The 26,494-nt window shown below is 43.3% G+C and overlaps 1 protein-coding gene and 1 long non-coding RNA gene across 5 annotated transcripts in view; one reads left to right on the forward strand and one right to left on the reverse strand.

Moving 5' to 3' along the window:
* Positions 1-1,461: 1,461 nt before the first annotated feature.
* LOC139799374 (uncharacterized) lies at positions 1,462-26,238 on the forward strand. Of its 2 annotated transcripts, none has more exons than XR_011727234.1 (3): positions 1,462-1,667; positions 11,540-11,639; positions 26,129-26,238. It is a non-coding gene; the product is annotated as an uncharacterized lncRNA (long non-coding RNA). The 2 variants fall into 2 exon arrangements; XR_011727235.1 differs by lacking the exon at positions 1,462-1,667 and adding an exon at positions 10,642-11,058.
* Positions 6,385-26,494, reverse strand: part of C8H1orf21 (chromosome 8 C1orf21 homolog) — an 85,158-nt gene continuing 65,048 nt past the window's right edge. For all 3 annotated transcript variants that reach the window (XM_071751341.1, XM_071751339.1, XM_071751340.1), the window contains 3 exons: positions 13,093-13,169; positions 10,480-10,540; positions 6,385-7,159 (listed from right to left, as the gene is read on the reverse strand). In XM_071751341.1, the coding sequence (XP_071607442.1) occupies positions 7,121-7,159; positions 10,480-10,540; positions 13,093-13,169 (177 nt within the window). In that variant the 3' untranslated portion in view covers positions 6,385-7,120. The remainder of the gene's footprint in view (positions 7,160-10,479; positions 10,541-13,092; positions 13,170-26,494) is intronic.

Consider the following 26,494-nt stretch of genomic DNA (forward strand, 5'->3'; position numbering starts at 1 on the left):
TATATATATGTTTATGTGTATTGGGGAGAATAAATGTTCTGTTTTCTATTCTGCAGGGCTGGGTGATTCTGGTTGTGCAGGGGCCCCTGCATTCCAGGCTGGCATCCTGCCAACAGCCTCGTTAAGGCCAGGCTGCTCTCATTAATGAACCTGGAAATAAAAGCTTAGGTCTCCTGATATAAACAGAAACCACCATCCACTGAATAAATCAGGGACAGGTGGCAATGGCCAGATAAAGACTGAAGGCTGGAGCACACCCTGCTCTGGGGCTTCTTAACGTGGTCCTTGATAAGCTGGGGGGGTTGGAAGTCATCTGTGGATTCCTCTGCACTTCACTAGTGTCAGGTCTGATAATGCAGGAAAACCTTTAATAAAACTTATGTTTTTTTCCCCTAAAATGTTCTCCTGGTATCCATGAAACTGCTGAGACACCACCAGGGTTGAAGGGACCACGAGTTCATGAGAATGGTGTTGTATATAGTTAGCTTTTAGGAAGCAGGCTCTCAGTCCCACATGTTTATACTGAGGAGGAGGAGGAAGATGAAAATGATGAAGAACATGCAGAGATGCAGACGAAGCAGCAGCAGAGGAAAATGACTGACATCTTTAAGCTCAAAGCAAGCACTTACCTCAGAGTGGTGGGTAAGAAGATGACTGGCATCTTTAATCTCAAAGCAAGCACTTACCTCAGTATGGTGGGTAAGAGGTACGTAGTTAAATTAAATATATATATATATATACAATATATTTATTATTATTTTTTTAAGCAAAGAAATTAACTTTTTTGAAGTCTACCACCTTTCCCATTTTGTGGATCCTCTGAGCCAGGATTTCTTTGCTACAACAGCATAGCATGAATTTTTACTTGGTGCTCACACAAACTTTTAGGTGTTCAACCTCAACATTTCCTCCCCAACAGGGGGCAATCAATGTGCCCCTCTAAAACCATCCCTGGATTCCTTTCCTCCTCTTCCCCAAACATCTCCAGAATGAAATGAAATAGGGAAATATTTCAGCCTGAAAAGGGAGATGTTCCCAGTGGCAGCAGGACCCAAAAGGCAGCAGCTTCCCACTCTGCTTGCCTTGGGGGTTCTTGCTGGATACACTGGTAGTTTCTCCAAGATTTATCAGTAGTGTTTGGTTTGGAAAATGTAGTTTACTGTTTGTTGGGTTAGAAAAATTCATGCTTACAGAGCTGAATATGGTGGGGGATGTGGCTCCATCGTACCTGGTGCTCTTCCTTGGTGACACTGGGTGATGAGCTCCACTGCTGCTCCTCTTAGGCTGAGGGGACAGAGGTTTCTCTGATGCTGGGGAGGTGAAGACACTCAATAGACCATCAGTGCTCAGGTCTGCTCTCAGTGTAGAAAACAAAGGGGAAACACATGGCAAGATGTGTTACACAACGTGAAACATGTTGGACGTGAGGCCTGTGTCATGTCATAGACTGCCACCTGCAAAGCAGCAACACTGAACAAAGCTGCTGATGGGACAGAAATGCCAACAATGACTGGAAATAACCCCTTTTGTTTAAAGTTCGTCTTAAATTCTTCCTTAGCAGCTGCAGACAGTGCCCAGCTGGAAGCCTCTCCCATCCTGAACGTCTGGAATGTCAGCCAAGGAGACCTGGAATTAAGTCACAACAAACTCCAAAACTGAAGTGGCAGGTAATTACTGTTTTATAGATGTGATAAAGTTGAAATAACTGAGAACCAAATATTTATCTGGTCTAATTTTCATACAACAATAGCAAGGTCTTCAGAGCTTAAATGCTGTTGTTTCATCTACCCCATTTAATCCTGGTTCCTTGGCTGCTTTGGTGATCCTCTTCAAGGACATTTTCAGGGGCAGTTACATCTTTTTGTATGTCCATCCTCTCCGTTGGCCTACCAGGTTAGATGATAGGAAATATTTTTTCACTGAGAGGGTTGCCAGGCATTGGAATGGCCCAGGACAGTGGTGGAGCCACCATCCCTGGATGCATTTAAAACGCACTTGGACCCGGTCTTTAAGGACATGGTTTAGTAGTTGGATTATGATGTTGGTCAAAGGTTGGACTGGATCATCTTGGAGGTCTCTTCCAACCTAAACATTCTGTGATTCTGTTTTGAAACGTGACACGAGTCCCACTGACCATATTCAGACGTGAAATCAGTTGAGGGTCGGGCGCGGTGGCTTCAGCCCCAACGGAGATTCCTTCGGAGTTTTTTTTCCTTTTGATCCGGGAGGAATAGATCCGAAGCGTGATCCGAATTTTTTTTCTTCCGCTTCTTTTGTGGTAACTGAGCGGCACCAGGCCCGGGTGCGCTGCGGCAGAGCAGCGGTGTGAGGAGCGGTGTGAGGGCTCACAAAATGGCGGCGGTGGAGCTGCTGAGGGACTCACCCGCCACGCGCGGGCCCCGCTCCTCCCTGCAGCACGCGGTGTGCGCGCTCCGGTTCTGTGACACCGCAGGTTCGGTCCGCTCCTTAAACCGCAGAGCAGCCCCACCGAGTCACGCAGCAGCCCCGCGTCCGGGGTGGGGGGGTTCTGCGGGACAGCGGAGGGAACCGCAGTGAGCAACTCCCCCCCCCCCCTTTCCCTCATCACCACCAGAAGCGGAGCGGCCCCGAGTGGAGCGCAGAAAAAGGATCCGGAACCGGGGCGAAGAGCCCGGGGTGTTCGCTGCCACCGCTGCTCCAGGTGCGTTGGCAGCGCGGGTGTTGGCCCGGAGCTCACAGCACGCACAGGCGTCCCGGTACCGGCACCGCTCGGCACCGCCAGCGCCACGGCGAATAAAAGGGGCGGCGAGAGGAGAGGAGAGAACTCGCGGTTCTTCCAAGCTCTGCAAAATATTTAGATCGCTTGAAAGAGGGGCTTGAGAAACAGATAATTGAGAGGCTCAGGATCTGCTCTTTAAACTGCTCGCAGTGGGAAAATTGAAAAATTGGTTGTCAGAAAATATCGAGATCTTTACAAGTCCGGTATCCTACTGTGATGGAAGTGATGAAAGCCTCCCAGAATCTCGGCTCCGATTCACACACCCCAACTGTGACTGCTGAGGCTGTCGCGGATTTAAATGTTCACCAGGGTCCACGTTCTGCCTGTGGGAAACGAAGTCATTCTAAATGAGAATGCCCCTCTTTGCAAACGAATAAAATGAAAAAAAGGAGCCCGAAGCGTTCCTCGGGTGCAGAGAAGGAAAACGTTTTCCTAAGGGCTGAGAAACACCGTCGCCCCCTCTGCCCTTCGGGAAGCCGGGGGAGGAGCGGGATGGGAGACAGCGCGACGGCACGAAGTGATCCTAAAGAGCAATCCCATAGAGGCACAGACCCCTTCCACGGGTATTTATGGGCCTCTGGGTCATCTGTTACCAGGCAATGTCTCTTTGTGCTTCCCGGACTGTTTGATTCTGACTTTACCGGTGAAATACAGAGAATGCTTTGGACCCCCAGCCCTGCTTGTATTGGAGCAGCAGGTGGAAAGATTGCCCCGCTAATATGGCAGGGCTGGTCACCTGTCAGCAGTGACCTGCAGGATTGCTTCTTTGCAATTTCCTTGAATCCTCGGGACGCTCCACGTTTTGCTTTTTTCCCTCTATTAATGCCTCGGCTTCCCATGGTCGGTATCACTGGCCAGTCCTGCCTCAAGGCACCTGTAATAACCTTACTACCTCTTAATGGTTTGTTGCCAAAATACTCACTCCTTTACGAGATCAAGTGCCAAATACTTTCATTTCTCATTCTATCTTGATAGCAGCAAAAGAACAAAAACAAGTAAATGATGTTCTTGCAGCAGTTATTGCCAGGCAGCAGGACTTTGTGTAGCACCTGAAAATAATTCAAAATGTGGCTCCATGGCCATATCTTGGTTGGAGGATACACAATCAAACCATCACTCCACAGAAAATAAACCAGCAAGTGTGCAAGCTCTCAATGACCTTCAGAGACTGCTGGGAGCTATCAACTGGATCAGACCTCTTTTAGGGATCACCACAGAAGATCTGCATCCTCTCTTTTCATTCCAGGTGTAGCATCAGCCTGATCTTTGACCCACAAAGCACAACAAGCTCTGAACAAGATCTCTGCAGCAGACAAGCCCATCACGTTATTGAAATAACACCTGTTTTGCTTCTGGTTTTTTATCATCATTTCAGCCTTGCATTCCACAGAAATATAAGGAAAAGCTTTTTCACTGGGAGAGGCACAGGCTGCCCAGTGAGGTTGTGGAGTCTCCTCTGGAGACATTCAAAACCCACCTGGACATGTTCCTGTGTGATCCTGCTCTGGCAGGGGTTGGACTTGATGATCTTCTGAGGTCCCTTCCAACCCCTAACATTCTGTGATTCAAGACTAGAAAAAGGTTTCTGCTCCTTTCAGTTGTGTTTCCATAAGCACAACTCCTGAAATATATAAAATCAGCTTGACAGCTGAAAACCATCACAAAGCCCCTGGGTTCTGCCTGGCACACCGTGATGGTCACAAGACCTGCCATGGCCAAAGATTTTCTGGACAGGCAAATCCCCATCCTGAAAACCTCAATTCTGTTCCAGTCTCTCACATAATGGAAAAGCAAATCAAATTCTGCCATCCTCACTCCAGTCCCACCAGCAGCCTGGAGCATGTCAGCTTCAAAGACAACTATCCACTCCTTCCAAACATCCTGCCCATCCTCATTCCTCCACAGGCAGCAGCAGGACAGACAATCCACACATTCCCAAATATTACCATCTAAAGGTCCATCAATCAGGTTATAACTTATAAAGGAGACTGAAGCACTTGCTGTTGGTCATATTAAGTGGACAGGAAAGATCAGAAGTGCTTATTCTCTCTCACAAAGCTTCCACCAAAGCCCATGCCTTTGGTCTAATCATCACTGGCAAGCAAAAAGGAAAAAAAAACAACATTAAAGCTAGTAGATGGCTGAGAGAAACTCCATGTAAAAAGAGGCTGATGTATTGAAAGATGAAGATGTGTCTGCAATATGTGGGCTGAGTGGGGAAATTTACACAAAAGTGTAGAAGATAAACCATGTTTCAAAGGGACAGACCCAATTCCATCACTCTTACACCATGTGTGAAAGATTCATAAAGCACTTTGGAGAGAACAATTTAAAGGACCACTAATGAAAATGTTTTAATAATTATCTTGACTCTTCTTAGTGTGACTACTTACTTGAGAGCTGACAGAAAGGATGGGGAAAAAAAAATCACATATAGGAGGACAGAATTATCACCTGGAAGGATTCACAACATCTCCAATGGTTCTGAAGCACTGAGAGATGCCAACATTCTGAGAAGGATGATGTGATGGGAGGAAGGAGGTGAAACTTCATCTCCAGGGAGGTCAGGATGCTCAGGAACAGCTGTGTGTTCAAAGCAGCTGCCAAAATGCAAGAAGTATTTAGGAAAATCAGAATTTGCTGGAAAATTTTGGCCATTAAGAAGATAAACATGCATGTGGTGAAACCTCCAGAGAGGACTGAGGTTGAGCAGAGGACTGAGCAGTTTGCAGCACTTGGAAATAGCTTCTGCTTGAAGATGACAACTTGCTTCTGCAGCCTTGCTAACACTGCTCAGAAAGCTGCTTGGGGTCACCTCCTGGATCTCTCACTTTGGTGACCCAGAGCCACTGCCCCATCCACCATTCAAAAGCCAAAGGAAAATCTGTTGTAGGGAAGGAAATGTTAAGTTTTGGGCTTGTTTTGGCATGTTCTAGGTATGGCACATAAGGAACAAGATCTTCTTTACCCAGACTCTCCAACTCCACTTGGAGTGAACAGTGGAGGATACCTTTGTAGTCAAGAAATTCCCTAATGTTTCAGAGATTTTCCTAAGTCACAAGAGATTTCTGAGGGATTTTAAAACCCTTTAAAGGCATTCAAAAGTTCCAATAGTGAAAAATGTCCCACGTTAAAGGGCCCTGGGTTGAATGCCCTGCTCAAATGCTGGCTGTATCAGAAAATGATGCTATAAATGCAGTCTCATCCCCTGTTCCATGTACATCACACACATCAAAGCCATGAAATCAATCCAATACAGAACCCTGTGTCTTGACAACGTTTCTCTGTGAGCTTCAGTGCAAACCTGGTGTCAAAGCAGGAAAAAATATCAGCACAGGTAACAATCTCCTTTGAAATACTAAATACAAAAGATGTGCTTTTTTTTTTTTTTTTAACTCATGACAGCATTTGTTTTAAAATCTGCTCTTGAGAAGGTGATATCCTCTCTGTGTAATATGGAAAAAAAAACCCTCTACAGGACAGAACAGGAAATTGCTGCCCTCACCTAGCAGAGGGCTGCTTCAAGTGGTTAGATCCACAGACTCATCACCATGGAGGGCTGTTTCTGCCTTCCTTGTCCCCAGACTATTAAAACATTGCCTTGTAGGAATGGTAAAAGACAAGAATACATAAAAACAGTAAAATGTTTATTTTCTTAGAAAAAAAGAGATTGAAAATGATTGTGATCACACTCCCATTCGTGCTCAGCAAAGCCAATACTGCAAGCTTAGTCCTTGATCAAGATGCCTATTAAATGAAACTCTTTTTCCTCTTAAAATACTAATTCCTGCTTGGGTACCACTTCCAGTATTTCAGGGATAACATGCTTTTAATGGATAATAGTTTCCCAGCTTCTTCTGAGCAGAGAAACAAGGCCTGCCATGGCTAAAACAGCCCATATCTCCCAGGCTTGGAATCACCAGCATTAATAAGCACTCAGCCTGAACAGGGACTGACAGACAGCTTAAGGGTGTTTCTTAGATGCTTGACTGGTCGCTTATGGAAGCTTTGTATAACACTACCTCATCTGATAGAAAACAGGCCAGAAGCCTCAATAAAATCAACAACGTCTTTTGGATTAAACTTTTAAGGATTTGCTGCATTTATCTGGACACAGAAAAAAGTGAGAAGTTGTAACAAGTTTTAACTAGCAGCAACAAAAGCAGTTCCTTACGAGTTCTTAGCAATATTCCTCATCAGTTCAATTAAGAAACACTGTAACTGAATGGAGCATATAATGTGGAAATTATCTTCTTCTCTTATGTAGTGCTGTTCACTATAGAAGACTTCCAAAAGGTCTTGACTGGGTTGGAATCTATTTACACAGTAGTACTCCTGGCAGCAGCAGCAGCAGAATTGGCACTATGTGACATCCTCCTCTTCTGAACAGTAATCCCGACCCTGTAAGGAGAGCCAGAGAGTTTGTAAACAACAGTTTTGAAGGCAGGAATCCTGTGAATTGGGTACATAGTAATAATGCATTTCAGGGCTTTAAACTTAGAGGAGACTTAAGTTCAGAGCTGGGGAGAAACCTGAAAAATAGGGAACAGAGATTGTGTAACTCCTCCAACTGTTTCTGGCAGGCATGGAGGAAAGTGGGATAGGAGACACATCCCCGTCCCCGTCCCCCCCCTTTCTGTCACTCTTAATTTCATAATTTTCCTCCTCTGTATTGAATTCTGGGGGGTTCTAATAAACTGCTTTACAAACCTACTTTGTGTAAATATCTACCTGAATGGGCACATCCTTGGCAAGAGCATAAATCTCCAAGGTAAAAGCAACAAAACACCTAATCCTGTAAGCAAGGCAAGTCAGGTGCTGTGAACAAGAACACCTCCCCTGATAACCTCAGCAAGAGTTTAACCTAAGAGCAAAAGATACTCTTCATATGGAAATTACACTTGCACATTGGGAGAAAACAGGCCAAGCTTCACAGAACACAGACCAGTTGTGTTATGCCTGCCATCCCATCCTATCCCATCCCATCCCATCCCATCCCATCCCATCCCATCCCAAACACAAGACTTGGAGCAGGATCTATGTATTAATCTCAGAAGGTCTGGAGAAGGTATGACCAGTCCCTCATTAGCTGTTCCTTGCAAAAAGGATCTGATGGGACCTAATTGCTTCTTTTTCTACACCAAAACAACTGGAGCTGAGCTTTTTAACACAAAAGCCACCAAAGATGTCCTGCTCAAAACAAGGGCCTTGAATGTAGGAGGAGAAGACAACAGTGGCAAAGGAAAAAAAAAAAAAAAGAAGAAAAAGAAGGAGAAAAAACAACAAACAAGAAGAAAAGGAAAAACACAAGTCTCAAACCTGCAATAAAATGTAAAAGCCCCATCCAACCTGGCCGTGTATACTGGAATAGCTCGTGTGGAAAGTTAAGCAGGTGCATGGGTTTGAAGGAGGGCTCATTGGAAGTGAGCAATTACACAGCAATGGAAATTTATTCTTCTAAAAAGAGGAGGGAAGAAAGCGTGCTACAAGGAAGCCACAAAAGTTAAAATTCCTTTTTTTTTTTTTTTTTGTCTAAACCCTATTCTCTAATATATATATATCTAAATATATATATATATTCAGAAATAAGGTCAGTGTCCCTCAGGAAGATCAGAGAAAGCACAAAGCTGCCTTCCCCACCTCACTGTAAACCCAGCACACAGGGGTTTCTTCTTGGTGTTACAATTATTTTTTATAAGCCACTCTATCCATACAGGAAACTGCTTATGATGATAGGACTGGCAGTGATTTCCTTTAGTACACACTGTTCTACAGCCCACAGTAATTATATTAAAGGAAAGAAATTCTGATGATCTTTCTACTGCTTCCTGCGTAGGATTCTGAGAAAGCAGCAATTTTTTCAGACCATTTTCCATGATGGCCATCATCAAGCTCTCTTTGCTAGAAAACACAAAATGGGGTAAATATTCTATATGCAACATTTTATACAGCACAGCTTTTACCTTTGCTTTTCATTGTTATTTATTATTAATAATAAGTTCATGAAGTCTTGGGGGCCCTCTTCAAGTCTGTGGATCTGAGGTAGCAAAGACTGTGCCCAGGATTCAGGGAATGAGAGTGGTTTGGGAGGGACCTTAAAGATCATCTAAAGATCATCCAGGTCCCCTGCATGGGCAGGGACACCTCCCACCAGACCAGGTTGTTCCAAGCCTCATCCAGCCTGGCCTTGAACACTTCCAGGGATGGGGATGTCACAGCTTTCTGCAGCTCCATTCTCTGCTCTGCACTGTCCCTGTTCAATTAATGAGATTTCTTCCCAGGGGGTAAGGTGGAGTTTGTGTGGGGTCCAAATAAAGCTGAGATGTAGGTGTGAAACACATTAAGATTAGGGAAATTTGAGGAGAGACAGTAATTCTTCTGCTGTGATTCACTGCAGCTCTTTGTGAATCCATATATAGCATGTAACAAAATCAGTCCTTGCAGTATTAGAGAGAACAGAGGTAACTAATTAATTTGCCTAAATAGCAACACAAATTATCTAATTTTGCTGATAGTTTCTCACCACAGCCAGTAGAAAACACTGGGTGTCATGCAGACAGGGACTCTGTTAGTGGGAAGCATCTCTATCTTTTTAATCAGAGCCAGTATTTCAGAGCCAGATTTATCACCCTGGGATGGGAGCAGTGACTTTTCTCACCACAGCTCAGCTGGTGGGGCCCATTTCTACCTCTTCCAGGCATCACACAGCAGCTCTCAGATTTATCCATCAGCTGCTGTGTTTTCTGTAGGAGGGATGAGTCAGTTGCTCTCTGCTTCCTTCTCAGCTTTCCAGAGTCAGATTTCTGCCTTTATTGACTGGGCTGACTCTAGCAGGACCAACATCTAACCCTAAATGCAAGGCTGACTTCTACCCTCACAGGAAGTTCTACCTTTAGGTTTTTACCTTTGGAAGGCATTTGCAGAAGGCATATGAGCTTCCTGCAGGCAGCCAGGAGCCAGGTATGGGCTAGACTTCCCAAGAAATTCCCCAGATGATTTCATTAAGGCTTTTTTTGACCTCCAGGATTAATAAATGATTCATATTTTCGGCTGCTAAAACATCAGCCTGTGTTCTTTACATTTCATGCTTGGATTGTAGAAATTTTATTTCAGATGACCTCCCTGTCCCTTCAGTCATTTTACAGAGTCCAAATGGCCCATTTAATTTCCCTGGTTAATCTGCAGCACAAATGTTAGAGCTGTTGCTACTCACTTCTATGAGGTGACCTAAAACCCTTTGGGACTGCAAAGCAAATTGAGAGACATTTTGCTTCTGATTGTAGAATTTCTGTAGCCACAGCCCATGGATTCAGTGCTTGCCCCTTCCAACCTTGCCCCACCTTCTCTGGGCAACACAGGCCAGTGCCTCACCACTCTCACACTGAAGAATTTCTTCCTAATTTCTAGTCTGAATCCACTCTCTTTCAACTTGAAGCCACCCCTCCTTGTCCTGTCACTCCATGTCCTTGTAAAAAGTCCCTCCCCAGCTTTCCTGAACAAAAGTTTATTTTCCTGTACCTCCTGTAACTTCTTTACCTTTTCAGTCTTATTTGCACTTAACTATCTAACCAGTCAGTGGTAAGGGGGGAATCTGGGACCAGAGTCCCTCCAAGTACCAAAGAACACCAAGCAACAGAGTCTGGTTGTCCTCCCCATGGGACTGGGAAACCTGTGTGTCCACCCCTCCAGTGAAATCATACATTTGCTCTATTGTGTCTTACCTTTTCTATTTTTTCATCCAGCATTCTGAAGAATTCTTGTTGGCTTTCAGAGATGTGCATGCTGAAAGGCAAAGGAAGATTATGAGTACTGACAGGATTTCATCTGTTTTAAAACCTGATGCTGTAGTCCAGGCTCAGTGAGGGATTCAGCTGTAAGTTTGCACCACAGCAAAAAATAAATCACTTTACACTTTCATTTGCAATATTAACTTTTTAACCTTTTTTTTTCTTTTTTCCTTTTTTTTTTTTCTTTCTGTTTGCCCACAATTGCAGTTAGTTCTGTGCTTGTGTGCTACACTTGGGGTGGTACCTGGAGCCTATGTGCATCCAGAGGAGACTATTCCCTTTTCCAACAAGGTTGCAGAAACTTCATAGCCCACTAACTTTCCTTGAGCCAGTGATAGTTCCCTCTATAAAGACAGCTCTTCAAAGCCTGTCAACCTCACCACCACAAAATGAGATGCCTACAGCATGACTTTACACTGAAAGATGAATCTGCCTGCCCTGCTACAGCTGTGCTCTGCATTCAACAGCCTTTGCCAAGCCCAGGACCATGCTTGCTCTTCCCCTCCCAGCTGGGTGGGTTTTCCTGCTCCCCAAGAAGACCCCACAGACCATTCCCTTCACTGCCTGGAAAGCATTCAAGGCCAGGCTGGATGGGGCTTGAAGCAACCTGGTCTAGTGGAAGGTGTTCCTGCTCATAGCAGGGGTTTGGAATTAGATGACCTTGAGGTCCTTTCCACCCCAAAGCTTTCTGTGATTCAGTCATTTAATTCTGCAGCACCAAAGGCTCAGGGTTCACAATGTGATTTTGCAGGAGTGAAGAGGGCTGGAAAGCTCTCAGTATTCATTGTCTGTAAAATGCTGATGGTGGCACAAGGCCCTTCCCCAAGGGGGATCTGCAAGCTAAAAATACAGAGTAGTCAGAGACAAAGGAAAGGATGAGGAGGCAAAGATGAGGATGTGTGGCAAATGCTATTTGGGGTGTGTCTGCTCTATTTATGATGGGGGGTGGTAAGAGTGTCCTTCCTGAACTGACTTTGTCCCTCTGGGCCCACAGGAGCTGTGGCAAAGAGCCAGGGACTCCGTGTGGGACAAACAAAAGATGAAGAAAAGGAAGGATGGGAAACTGGTGCCAGAATTAACATTGATGCCAAGTGGTAAGAAGGGCCACACAGGTCTCAGAGATTTTCCCCAGCAGTAAAAACTGTCTTGGTTTGCTGAATCCCCACCCCAGACTCATCTTCCTCAGCACTATCTTTTCAGAGGATTTCCCAAGTGCCCAACAATTTGCCCAACAAAGCTCAGCATTCACACTTTCCTTGCTACAGGGATGAATGTACACAATGATTTGCTTATGCCAGCCATAAATGAAGGCTCAGTTCAGAAGAGAAGGCCTCAGGAGTGGCACTAAAACCTGCAGCTGTTAATTCAGGAGAGGGAACAATCCACCTTTCAGTGGCTGGGGGTGGTGGTGTCCCCAGCTGTCTGCCTGTCCTTCAGGTTCCCACCTTCCCCTCTGAAACCAGGAAAAAAAATGCTGCTTTGGGCAACTGAGCCTGTCACCTACATATTTGGGTGTCTTGGAGTGAGGCTTTAGGAGAGTACAGCCCTTTCTGGGAAGCTAAGCACCAGAAACATATTCCTGTCTTTTCAACAGCACAGATTCAGTTTCTAAGAAAATCAGATGATACTGTAGTGACTCACCCCAACCAGAACTGACAAGGAAACTAAAGGAAAGGGGAGGGAAGGGGAGAAGTATTGTGTTGTTATATGCAGGAAAAATAGCTTGCAGACCATGATCTTCAGAAAAGTTTGGCTGGGCAGTAAAAGTGCCCTATGAAGTAGAGGTGCAGCATCCTCCCTGCCCCCCAAAAGCAGGGCATAAAGAGCAGCATTTCTGCTGTTGTTCAAAATCCAACAGCAAAGCTTTATCAGTTCTTTGCCATAGAGCTCTGTGTAATCTGTTATTTTCAATCCAATTAGTGATTAAAATGTAACAGTGATTTATGTAAGAAATGAGTTACTAATCTCACCAACCAGCTCTGCCACAGGTCTTAAATATTTCATGGTATATGTAACACTGACTAATCCCAGCAGAGAACTGTGAGGAAACTCTCAGCTACATAACAATCCTTGTTTTAAGAACTTGACCAGTTTAAAAGGAAGAAGTTTACCAATCCTGATCCCAGGAACTAGAGCTGCTAATCTAAACCACAGATTAGCAAAAACAGCCCTGGGAATTTAACTGATAGTGTACTAAGGAACACTAGGGCAAATCTAATTTTGTTTATGTGTAAACTGTATGGAAAATTGGGAAAAAAACCACAGTATGGAGCTCCTATAAGGCATGGCAAGCTGCATCTCATATTTTCAAGCCCTGCACATCACCATGCAAAGGAGGGGATGCTGCAGGGACGCACAAGCACTGCCCAGCTGTCTCATTGGTATTGGGACATGGGTGACCTTACCTGTTTTATTTAAATTGGGCACAGTTTTAGGGCTGCTGGAACCACTAATAGATTTTTTTACTGGGCAATAATTGGGAATCTCACAGATAATGTGATTATACAAATTAAAAAAAAAAAAAAAAAAGAAAATAATTGAACTTACTTTACTCTGGGTTGATGCACTAATCCTGGGATCTCCTTACTAGATTTAAGTCTTACATTTGAACTGGCACTTTTTTCCTGAAACACAGAGAAAAGACAGAACAGAGATAGCATCAGTATCTATTGAACACACAGTGACAGGCATCTGTCATCATGGTGTCACACTGCACAGGGTTCAGGCTCTGGTAGCACAAAATTCTGATGGGTATAACCTGAGGAATCAGATGACAGAAAACTGAGCTTCTCCTCAACATAAACACAAATATTCACGGGTACTCCCAGGCTGTAGGGATGACCTCATGTATACATAAATACATAAATACAGCAATAATCTCCACGTCCCACTGACACACAGGCATTCTCCCACCAGTTATTCCCATGCTGTGTTCCCAGTTGCCATAGGATGGTATCAGGGGAAACCCCTCTGGCCACAGGGAACTCCAGATGACATGGTCATGCAGCCAGACACTGCTGGCCAACTGCATTTCTGGCTCCTGGGATTGTGTGGCTGACAAAGGGGAAAAGCCCAGAAAATTCATATTACAAACCAGCAAGAATTGCATTTGGGGAAGAACAACACGATGTCCCAGTATAGGTTGGGGGCTGAGCTGCTGGAGAGCAGTGTAGGTGAAAGAGACCTGGGGGTCCTGGTAGACAAGAAGATGCCCATGAGCCAGCAGTGTGCCCTTGTGGCCAAGAAGGCCAATGGCATCCTGGGGTGCATTAGAAAGGGGGTGGTTAGTAGGTCAAGAGAGGTTCTCCTCCCCCTCTATTCTGCATTGGTGAGGCTGCACCTGGAGTATTGTGTCCAGTTCTGGGCCCCTCAGTTCAAGAAGGACAGGGAAGTGCTTGAAAGAGTCCAGCACAGAGCTACTGAGATGATTAAGGGAGTGGAACATCTCCCTTATGAGGAAAGGCTGAGGGAGCTGGGTCTCTTTAGTTTGGAGAAAAGGAGACTGAGGGGTGACCTCATCAATGTTTTCAAATATGTAAGGGGTGAGTGTCAGGGAGATGGAGTTAGGCTTTTCTCAGTGGTGACCAGTGATAGGACAAGGGGTAATGGGTGTAAATTGGAGCATAGGAGGTTCAAGTTGAATATCAGAAAAAATTTTTTTACTGTAAGGGTGACAGAGCCCTGGAACAGGCTGCCCAGGGGGGTTGTGGAGTCTCCTTCACTGGAGACATTCAAACCCCACCTGGACACGTTCCTAGGGGATGTACTCTAGGGGGCCCTGCTCTGGCAGGGGGGGTTGGACTAGATGATCTTTCCAGGTCCCTTCCAACCCCTAGGATTCTATGATTCTATGAAAATGCTCTCGTTCTTCCAGCATCATCCAAAGCTCAAATTTTAAGATTTTTGGTAGACTGCAGTTACATAAATGCCACTGCTGGATGAGATACTCCATGTCTTTATTTCACTCCTGTCAACATCTGTTCTATTTGCATTAATTTTCCATTTTGCTCAAGGCTCAAGATATAAGACCCAAAAGAATGAAGTTATAGTTCTTGCTACATGACAAATTTCAGTAAGCATGGGTAAAATGTACATTTTAAAGGACATATGCACTGTGACACACATGAGAAGTATTATGGCTTTGGGAGGAGCCTGAAATCTGATTTGTGTATTTTGTACCAACTTTTCATGGGTTTGGTTATCTGGTACTTTTGAATAGTAGAAAGAAATTATTATCATCTCACAAAGAATATCACAGCCTGCTCACTTAGTAAGCTCCTGGTCCTCAGATTTTGCATGCATGGATTTTGTCTGGGTTCACCAAACAAATCTGAGAGTAATAGTGAGATTCTGTTATACAACAGAATGAAAGACAATCCTTAACAGTTAAAAAAATGTATAAGCTGTATAAATCACTAATAGAGGCTGGGTATTTAAGGGTTTATCTCCAGTAAGTTTCCTTGGAAAAAAAGCAGGTAAAAAAAAGCATGTGTTAGCAAAAAAGAGGAAACAATAACTGAATTTATTCCGTCAAAGATGAATAAAAATAGCTTTGAATGCTTAAGATGTTGCAGTGCTTAAAATAATAAGGAAATAAGGAAAATACTCAAGGCAATAGTAGGTGAAGAACTGGTTTAAAATCCAACTACAGGCCTGGGAACAGTGGCATCTGACACATATTTGAGACTCAAAATGACTGTAGGTCTGATACTCCCTTTATTGTCCACTCTGATTCTAATGTGTCCATCATCTCACCTTCTGCATCACCTCTTCCCAAAACTCCCCCTCATAAGCAGGAGAACTCAGGGAAAAGACTCAAAATGAGCTCTGGCCACCTTTTCCAGGGAGCAGCAAATCTTTTCTCTGGGAAAATGTCAGTGCCAGCTGAGTCTTGCTGCTCTGGGTCAACCCCAGCAGTGGCCACCAGGCCAGCACTGGGACAGAGTCTCTGCTTCCTGGCATGGCCATGGAAAAGGAGGGCTCACACACTGTGCAGTCAGGCTGGCCAGGGATGGATCCTTCTCTCCCCCACAAAATTTCAAAGGTTTCTTGATCAGAATGTGAAATAACACTGGGAAACTCTAAAAGATTCGAATCCTGGAAGCTTCACATGGTGTCAGCTACCACAAAAGGAAGATATTGCCCAACTGAATCACCTGAGGGCACAGATCCAAACCACTTCAAGAGATTTCTGCCTAACCTGTTCTCCAAACTCCCATCCTGCAGGTTTTCTCCACAACCTGTCTTTCATTACCACCCAGCTTAAATCCTTGCCAGATGTCTTTTGCCTCTCTCAGGGGCCACAGAGAAAAACCATCTGTCATGCCTTTTAAAGCAACCCTTTACATATCAAGTGACTTATGTTCTCCTCTGTTTTTTAGCCAAAACAAATCATTTCCTTCCATCTTCCCTTACAACTTACATTTGGGAAACCTTCTATTCTTGTCACTCCCCTCTCAGCTCTTTCCCATCTGCCTTCAGCTCTCCTCCAGAGCACGTTTCCAATTTCAGTCACAGTATTTAAAGCCTTGCTGAAGTCAGGATGTAGCACATGTCCTGCCATATTTAAGAGCAAAAGAAGCCCCCATTTTTAATGCAAGATCCCAAACCAGCAAGATTAACCTACCAGAACCAGAGACAGCATTTTTTGTGCCTGCAGCAGCACTCTCAGATGTGTAAGCAAGTGGACAGAAGCTGCATGTGGCTCTCCCAACTATTTTAATACTATTGAGGTTTCCCTAAAAAAGGGAAGTATATTTATTTTAAAAGCAGGTTAGATCTCTTATTTGAGGATGAAAAAGCCCAACTCCTTCAAAACTTGAGGCAGCTCTGGCTCAAATCTTTCTGCTTTCTGAGAGTCCTCTCAAAGGGTTTGCCACTGAAAAGTCAAAGTTTTATTACAACATATACAAGGGGACATTTGGCATTCATAATTAAAAACATGAGGTATATACTTGCTGAAGGAGAAGTAAGGTGAGCTCAGCTTTTTAGTGGCTGCATAAAATTTGTGGCAGTGTACTCAAGATCCCTCTGAAGGCAAAAAGCTGTCATGATCTATCCTCCTGCCCTAAACCTTCAATTGTTTAACAAAGGAATTATTTAGTGCCAACAGAATTATTAGAGAGCAAATTATCCACATGTTCCATGACTCAGAGTCTAACATGTCTTCCTAAAATTAACAAAAATCACATGCAGCAAGCAAAACAGGCATTCTTAAATCATGTCAATTCTGCTATTTCAAACCAAAACCAGCTTTTAAATCTGCAAGTTGATTTACAGCCATTTGCAAATGCCAAGTTTTAACATAGACTCTATTTGCTTTTCAAGTCAGGTGAGTGCAAGAAGAAAAGCAACTCTTAAAATTTAGCAGGCTTGTCCCATCCCAGCAATGTTCAGACAGTGATGGATGGGCATGTTGCTACCAGCACTGCCAGCTGTCTGAGTCAGAAGTTTTCTTCAATCCGTGCTCACAGGCACTGCAGTTATGATGAGGAGAAAGTTGGAGTTGAGTGTGGAAATCCTGTCTCAATTTTCACTGCAATGCTGTAGTATTAGCATTCAATTACTTCCCTACATTAATTAACTCCTTATTTAATCCTAATGTGATAATGAGAACTGTAATTTAAACCTTATACCACATCAATGATTCTAACAGCAAAATCACATTTCATAAAGGTCACCAAAGCCCCATGACCCCTCTGGCTTTTCACAACACTATGAGCCATATAAAAGTGCTGCAGCTGCATCAGGCCAAGAAACTTCCTTGATTGCTACAAAGAATATTAACAAATAAAATCTATTTCCAAACCCAATCAGTAAGCTGACCTGAACATCTCTCTGGCAAAGCAAAGAGCAGCAGAGACATGGTGATCAAGGCTGATGAACCCATGTTCAATAAAAGACCACATTGGGTCATTTGCTCTGTGCTATGAACTTTCCACTTTGGCCCAATCCACAGGAGAGACCCCTGATATGGATCAGTTCCTTGACCTTCCTCTGGGAAGCACTTTGTGAGCTGTTAAAAACAGATTAGAGGCTCAGCAAGACCTAGAACATCAAGACCTAGCAAGAATCACACCCAACCTCCCAGCAGGCTTCCCAGCTCCTGCAGGGACACCAACAAATAGATGTGACACTTGTACAAAGACAACTGCAAACACCATGCTTGGTGCTCAGCAGTCAAACCTGACAACACTTAACTCACAACTTCTCAACCTGAAGCATTGCAGAAGCAGTTTTGAAACAAACTGAGGCATGAGCTGCCTGTCAGGATCACTTCTTCCCTACCACTGAAATGCAGAACTGCTCTCATTCCCTGACTGCTCATGAAAAGCTACTGGACTACTGGACAAGATGGGTGTCCCTATGGATTCACATCCTTAAATTAAGTAGTACAAATTTTTCTGATGTAAACTTCAAGCAGGGTACACTTTGCTCCTGAATCTGAAATGCACTTAAAGGCCCATTTCATCTCCTGGAGGTGCCTAAGCCCCCCTGAGGACCTGTTCCAGCTCACAGAGGTGCCCAAATTTCCTTTAGGGGTCAGTTCCAGCTCACAGAGGTGCCCAAATTTCCTTTAGGGGCCAGTTTCATCTCACAGAGGTGTATAAATCCCCCTGAGGCAAATGGTGTATATGCCCAGAATGCTGCTCTTCTGAATAACAGCCTGGATGATGCTTCCAGCAGGAGACCACATGTCCTGCAGACTAATTTTGCAGCTCTTAAACATCTCAATGGCAATGAAGGACTGGGAGGACTCTTTGAGACACTGCTCTGGATGTTTAAAACAGGTGGGCAAGGCATGCACAGAAGGAGAGCTGAAGGGGAAGATGGACAAACAGCCACAGGAGCAGAATGTAGGCCCCCTCAAGAAGCCTGTGCCACGTGTAGGTAGAACTGATAAAATAATTTTCAGTGGAGAAAGGAAGGACAAAGAGTACACAGGGAAACACAAGATGGGGACATGTTTGATGATGTTTCAAACTCAGTTAAACCAAAGGCAATCAACTGAGTGTACTAAGCAGAAGGAAAGATGCTCCTTTGAGCCAAGAGTCCTCACACAGTGCCCTAAACTTGGGGGTAGTAACATTGCACTGTCCCATTAATGTCCTAGGACTGCTAAAGCCTTTCTCTTACCATGTGCTTGCTCTTTTGGCTCAGAAAACACAACTGCCTGACCATGCTTTGCTTGCAGGTGTCCTTGCCTCAAACCTGGGAGCTCCTCTTCCTATGGTCTCTTCTCCAGCCCCTTTCTGTACTTTCCTGCTGGTCAGACAGCACCAAGTGAACCAGCTGGGATCACACTAAGCTCAGACCAAGGCAGTGAATGGCTGTTTGCCCAGTTTGCTCACTTCTGAAATAGCTGCACCCTTGATAACGAGGTGGCAGATGCACTGAAAGCTCAGGATGTTATCAAGGCTCATCTGGGAAAGAGAAACATTTTGATTATTCAGTGGTCTCCTCCTAATCCTAAAATTCAGAGTCTAGTTTAAGCCCCAAATTCCTGGACCTTAGAATCACTTTCAATTAATATTACTGTACTGTCATGAGCTTGATGGGGGGGGGGGGGCAGCTTCTGGCCCCCCAGATCCCCCGTGGGACCCAGGGGAGCAGCACAGACAGCTCCATGGACACAGCACATCCCCTCCTGCACCAATCAGAAACTCTGCTCTAGATTAATAACACAAGACAAATCCAGAGGATATTTGTCAATACTGAAAGGTCTTGAAAAGTGCCCCCCCCATTCTTACCCTGTCAGCTTTTGTTTACCTGGGTTATCAATGCTGCTGTGAGGAGGCAAAAAGATGTCACCACTGTAGTCAGTTCCCAGCTTTACACTGACACTGGGGCTTTCTCCTCCCTTTGCTCATGCACAGGAGGCACCCTTTGAAAAGACTTCAAACTATGCAGTTTGTGCCACTGCATGATTCTAAACAGTGCCCATTTGCATGGCTGCAGAGAAGGTTCCAGAGGAGAAATGATAGATATATCAGGGGTAAGTCTTACCTCCCAAACATTCAGTAAATTGGACTGCCCAAGTGAATTATGAAAGCAAATTTCATAGCATAATTATCTTGCTGAAAGACAAAATGATCATGCAGATGCTTTGTTTAAAATTATTTAACATCTAAGTATTGATTAAATAATTTAGAGGAACTGTCTATCACAAAACTCAGAAAACGGAATAATTTCAAGGCAAGAAAAATAATATGAAATAATATAATAACAAGTAACATGATTTAATTCTACATGTACTCTGCTTCTTGTTATTTTTGGTCCAAGCCATCAGCCTACTGTGGAAAAGCTAGCCAAGAATTCTTCAAGCCCTGCCAGAACTAGAAATATTGGCCAGAAACATTTGTCATTTCACAGCTCAGTTTCCAAAAAGCAAGATGCTGGACTTCCACAGCCAAGAAAATACAAGGTGCAAAGGACAATAAGAAATGGACTTATTTAATATTATTGGAATGCATCAGATGAAATGAATACAAGTACTCCTAATTCTTGTAGGACTGTAGCATGACAAATAGACTTCATTTAGACACTCAGTCCCTGTAAGACAAACCAGCCTGGAAGATTCAGCCACACAGTGTCTGGGATGTGATTCAATCAGGATAAGGCAATGATTTCCAGTCCTCTGCATCCGAGGCAGCCTCCTCCTGCAGAGAGCCAGTCCCTTTAACCTTGGCTTCAATTTATTGATTTCTCCACTGGGTATAAATAACAGTACTGCCAGGCAATTTTCTATGAGTTCATTGACCACATTATTAATGGATTTTGCTAACTTTTTCAAAGCACCCATAAAACACAAGGCAATGGTGTCTTATAATTAGGTGCAAAGGCAGAGGCAGCTTCTGCAAAACGTGTGTCTTCAAGAAAAATGTGTGGACACAGACATTCCCTAAGAAGTTTAGGCTTTATATTTACTTACTGTAAATAAATATCTTCAGCCACTGCCAGTCCTGTTCATCTCAGCAGGTTACCTGTTGCAGTAAGCCCTGCTCCCAGGAGAAGGGTGCCAGGAGGAATCTCTCAAAGAAAATGTACCTCTTTGCTGGTTTATTGAGGACTCAGACCTCCACTAATGCAAGGTAAGATCCCATCTCCAAACCTAACAAACTAGGAAATCAGGAAAAGAAGAGGAAAAACCCCAGTTCTTCCTCTTGGATCAGGAAAAAAAAATCAGAGTAAAATCTAATTCTTCATCTTGGATCAGTCACAGGTGTGCAGATGCCCAATCTCAAAGCCAAGCTGCACTGATCATGCTTTTCACCCATCCAAATAGCATGGTCAGCTATTTAAAGGGAGAACATACCCTGAAAACTGTCTCTGATTGGAATGAGGAGGGTTCTTCAAAAGAGATCAGCTGTAAATATTTTTGAGGGACTGGTTGGGAAAGACTTAAAGCAGGAATGAGTTTAAAGGAGAAAGCAAGAAGATCATTTTCTTAAGTTCACTTTGACACCATATAAAGTTCAGTACTTACATGTCTGAGCTAATTAATCAGACTGAATGAATCTGAGCTGTGACAATTACTGAAGCATTGTGTAACAAAGGCTCTTCATGTCACAGAACTTGCTCACAAACCTCACCATTCAGCTTTCAGTTGTGCTTCACAACCTAAGCTTGTGTTTTCAAGCAGATATCCATCCTGCAGTATTAGTGCTTTTAAGGAAAACCTTTACATGGGAAAAACACTGTCAACCAACAGCACCTGAAAGTTTTATTTTAAAAAATTTCCTCCTATTTATGTAGATGCCAGAAAGCAAAAGTAATTATTTGGTATCTTGCACCCAAGCATTAAGTTCCTCTAAACTCAGTCACATAAGAACCTTTGGCAGTCCACATTTTGCCACCAAAGTAATAAGTGATTTCATATTCATACACAGGCTATTAAATTCACACACTGCACTGCTTTAATCAAGAACAGTTAATTAAGCTGTTCCCTTGCTACAGATTTTTATCATTCTGCACCAGCCATACATCACTTTTATAGGACACAGATTGTGGCCATGAAACATGCTTATAATCTGTCTCTCCAAATTAATCTGTCACCATTTGTAAACTCAGAGCAGATCCAATACATTTTGTTTCACTGGTAACTGGGCCAAGTTTGGGGACACTGAGGACTGGAGGGTAAGTGATGATGGAGCACTGCTTCACAAGAGGGAAAAAGTGGGAAGCTGAATTACAAATCTCTCTTGTGGTTTGTCACCCACCAAGACACAAAGGACTTTGTTATTATTTTAGTGCTTTGTGTTTCACTTTTATTTCCTTACATGAACTCAAGCTTTATGCTCTATGTCATAAAATCAGTTCCATAACTGACAATAGCATAGAGTAATCATCAGCTCACATAATGCAGGAGTTGTAAGCACAGGCCATAAAACCAGGGAGATCTCTAGTGCCAGATTATTAAAAAGGTTAACATGGGATAAGAATCTAAGCTTAAGTTTATTACAAGCAAAAATCCCCAACAATTTTCTGTAACATTACCTGAGCTCAAAGACAAAAAAAAAAAAAAAAAAAAGAAAAAAAAAGAAAAAAAAAAAAAAAAATCAAACATGGCAGCCATAGGAACTAGATTTAAATCTCTTGAGTTTTTAAGTACTCACAGAATTCTGATACAAAAAAAAATACATCATTATTTGGCTATTTACTTAATCATAAGAAAAGTGCTTCATGAAGTAAAAAAGTGAAGAAAATGAAAACTTGGCTTTTCAAATTGGTGAGCATAAGAACCTGCTCTAATTCAAACCCATGAAAAAAGGAGCACATAAAGAGAGAAGATGGAGAGATGTGGCATCTCATCTTTTGTACCTGTACACCAAGCTTTCCACACATTTGACCATTTTTATGTAGGTTTTCTAAAAGGTGAACCAATCAGGTTGATGGAAATTGGCTGGTTTTTGACTTCCACAATCTGATGGATAATTTTAAGAAAATACAACCAAAGAAGGTGGTTTAATGTGGATCCCCATCTCCATCATGACTTTGCTCTGGAAATCTCCTGGGTATGGAGACAAAAGGAGAAGTCTATAAGAGTATTTTGGTAGTTCACTGATTTTTTTAAAATGAAGATAGGAAAATAATCCATGATGAGCTTTATTTAAGTGAAAAATCCAGTAAAGCCAGAAAGCTTCCAAAACACAACCAAGCCCATAAGGAAAATGCAACCCCACCCAACGAGCCTTTGGATTGGCTGGCAGAACTTGGAGCTTTTGCCTTTTCCCCATTTAATAGTTAGATTTGTTTAGATAAACTCATAAATATGGTTATTTACATAGCAAGAGAGAATGGTGTATTTGGGGATTTTAGGCAGAATTATTTCATGCTAACTCTAAAACAAAAGCATTGCCAAAGTTTAGTTAAAGCAACATGTTCTAACACCGAGACACTTTTATAATTAATCCTTGCCTCAGATCACCTCAGAAGGAGTTATGTTGCTAATTAACAGTGGCTGAGAAATTGCTCATGTTTCTGAAATGAGGCCCTGGGTAACAGACAATCCATATCCTTTCTATCCCATGACCAATTTATAGCTAAGCCCTGACTCACTGCATTAAGTTCAAAAATAAATCTCAGCACGAGTGACAGCTCATTGCAGGCTCAGGCAAAACAAGTGACAGGTGAGGATGTATCCCTTCCAAACCCCCCCCCTTTTTACAAGAAGGATGAAAACAATCTATTGCTACAGTTTTTTTGTGTATGTGATCTGTCAGAAGAACATCAGGGGCTTCTTAGAGTAGCTACATGGTTGTGGCTAGCAAAGGCCTGGCCAGTAGCCAGCCCCAGCTGTGTTTGCTGCAAGGCTGAGCAATGCCTTTAGCTTGGTAAAAGACTCCTGCTTGTTTGTTTCTTTTTTTTTTTTTTTTTCCTTCTTCTTTTTAAGTAAAAAAAAAAAAAAAAAAAAAGAGGCATAAAACCCTATACACAACCCACTAAGAACAAGCTGTACTTGGGAAAGATGTAAGATGTGCCACCACCTCCTTGCTTCTGCCATCACCACTTCTGCCATGGTGCTGAAGTCCTGGGTCATTGCTGAATGCTTTCTCTAGGAAGGAAATCAGGGTAAACACCACTTCTGAGACAGTGTTCCCATATGGATGTTAACCTTTAGAAAAGCTGGGCAGGATGGAGCAACTTAAGAGGGCCTGGAGAGCTCCAGAAGCAACAAATCCCACAAATACAGAAGCTGCTAAACTTGTACATCCAGCCAAGCCCTTGTGAAAAACAAAGCACATTTTGACTTTAACTCTGATGCAACCTGAAGCAGTTGTTCCACTGCCCCAGCAGTTGCCTGAGTGAGCTGAGGGTTTCTTTTTTTCAGCTCGTTGCTCAGCAAATGTGCTTGCCAAACCTAAAAAAAAAAACAGGGTGGCAAAACATCACGAGCACCTCTCCAGCCCTGAAAACACCCTTTCAGGGTGCCAGACAGCCAAACCTGTCCCTTCTCTCTCTCTCACAGCAGCTTCCTTTCTCTGAAGGGTTAAAGGAAGGAAGAAAACCAGGGACAGGGCAGCTTGATGGCTTGTTCCCTCCCACCCCCATCTTAATCATCCCCTCACACCACAGAGTCCAACATCCAGATCCTGCAGGAAGAGGACAGCAGCACATCCTGCTCCCCTACACACCATGCCTTTACCCTCTCCACCATCAGCCTTTCATTTTATATATATTGGGGCTTGAAAACTTATCCCCAGGTAGTTTCCCTGGAACTGCATAGATTTGGGAATAAAAGTGCAGATTTGGGTGAGATTTTGGGGAAAAATTAGTAATATATTAGCTCCTCTTGGCTGTGTTTGCAGGGAGGGGATCCACTGCTGAGTCTCTGCTGCTGCAACCCCCCCCTATATTTAAATATATATACATATATGCAAATACTATTACCTTATTAAAAAGCATGGGGTTTGTGTTCCCATACATAACATGCAGCAGGAAGAGGACAGCAGCACATCCTGCTCCCCTACACACCATGCCTTTACCCTCTCCACCATCAGCCTTTCATTTTATATACATTGAGGCTTGAAAACTTATCCCCAGGTAGTTTCCCTGGAACTGCATAAATTTGGGAATAAAGGTGCTGATTTGGGTGAAATTCTGGGGAAAAATTAGTAATATATTAGCTCCTCTTTACTGTGTTTGCAGGGAGAGGATCCACTGCTGAGTCTCTGCTGCTGCAACCCCCCTGTATTTAAATATATATACATATATACAAATATTATTACCTTATTAAAAAGCATGGGGTTTGTGTTCCCATACATAACATTATCCAGCAGCTTTTTTATTTTATTTATTTAATTAATTAATTAATTAATTAATTTTATTTAGAGCCACCTGTCTTTGATGTTATCCCATGGAAAGATGACACAGGAGATAAAGCAGCAAGCAGAAGTGCAGAGTCAATGTGGGGCACAGAGCCCAGCTTGGGAGCACCCAAGAGCTGCATCTGAACTCACCCAGTTGTTTTGGGTTTTTTTTTTTTCTAAGCAAGGAGCAAAGTATTTAAAACAAACAAAAAACTTCTTCTTACTGATGAGAACACATAAAAGATGGTTTGGGAAGCTGCACACTAGCTTTGTTCAGTATTACTTTGCTATCTGGGCAAATTAGTGCTTCACATTGAAAATATTCATGTATATTTATTTTCTCACATACCTCCAAGTAATTCCAAGCTGCATCTACCTCCACATGCACAAGAGCCTGAATTATTCACCCAGAATTTTCATACTATCAAAGTGCTTGCAAAGCACAAAACGTATTTTCACAGGGTTTTTTTCCTCCCTTTGTTTTTCTTGTTACTTAAAAAAAAAAAAACCCAACCCTGAACCCTTAAGGGTTATCATCTTACACTGATTCCCTTTCTCCCAGTCCAATTTCCTGCTCCCCACCACCCAAAACACAAAAATTCCTCCCAACACTTGTACTCTGAAAGTGAAGGGGAACAACTGAAAAGTAAAATTATAGTGAAAAAAATTCAAGTTGCACCACTTCCAGCCTAGGTTTAAGCATCCATAGTACAGATGGAGAGAGAAGCTCATCTATTTACCCTTGGAGAAGGCTGAAGGATTTACAGTCCCACTGGAGGCAAATATCCAAGAGGGAATTTGACCTGAAATAGCCAAAGCATCAGAGGTGCTTGCCTAAGAAGTTCAGTGTCACAGTGATGTGAACCTTCAATGTTCCCAGAGTCCCAGCTCAGCCTCCATCCCTCCATCTCACACAGGAGCAGAAGCTGCCACTTTTGAGGGTGTGAGATGAGAAACTGTTTACCCTGACTCTCTTTATCAAGTGCTGCTACAAGCACCCCATATAAATAAAAGAATGGAAAATGCTTCTCATTTAGAAAAAGAAAATCCACCAATTCAACTTAGTATCAAAAGAATTCCTCAAAAGTTTACATTTCTATCCCTCTCCTGCCCCTTCACAAGTCTATCAGGCTTTTAGGTTCCTTTTTCAAAGGGATAGAGTGGGTTGTACAGGGTCTGTGGGTGTAGGTGACACGACTCCACTTCCACTCACCACCAGGAATAAAATCCCTCCTCTTGGTCCACTCACCTCCTCTCTGTAAATCATCCCACAGCTCCACACCCCTCTGGGAGACCCCCAGAGTGCCCATCCCAGCACCAGCAAACCCTCTTGGCAAGGTGGACCTCTGGAGGCTGCAGAATGCTGTCACCTTCCCAGCAGTCCCAAAATCATAGAATCATAAAATGGGCTGGGTTGGAAGGGACCTCAGAGCTCATCAAGTCCAACCCTTGATCCACTCCCACTGCAGTTCCCAGCCCATGGCACTGAGTGCCACATCCAGGCTCTTTTGAAATATCTCCAGGGATGGAGAATCCACCCCTTCCCTGGGCAGCCCATTCCAATGCCTGATCACCCTCTCCCTAAAGAAATTCTTTCTCATGTCCAACCTAAACCTCCCCTGGCACAACTTGAGACCTCT

This window comes from Heliangelus exortis, chromosome 8 (assembly GCF_036169615.1).
Source record: "Heliangelus exortis chromosome 8, bHelExo1.hap1, whole genome shotgun sequence".
Taxonomy (NCBI): Eukaryota; Metazoa; Chordata; class Aves; order Apodiformes; family Trochilidae; genus Heliangelus; species Heliangelus exortis.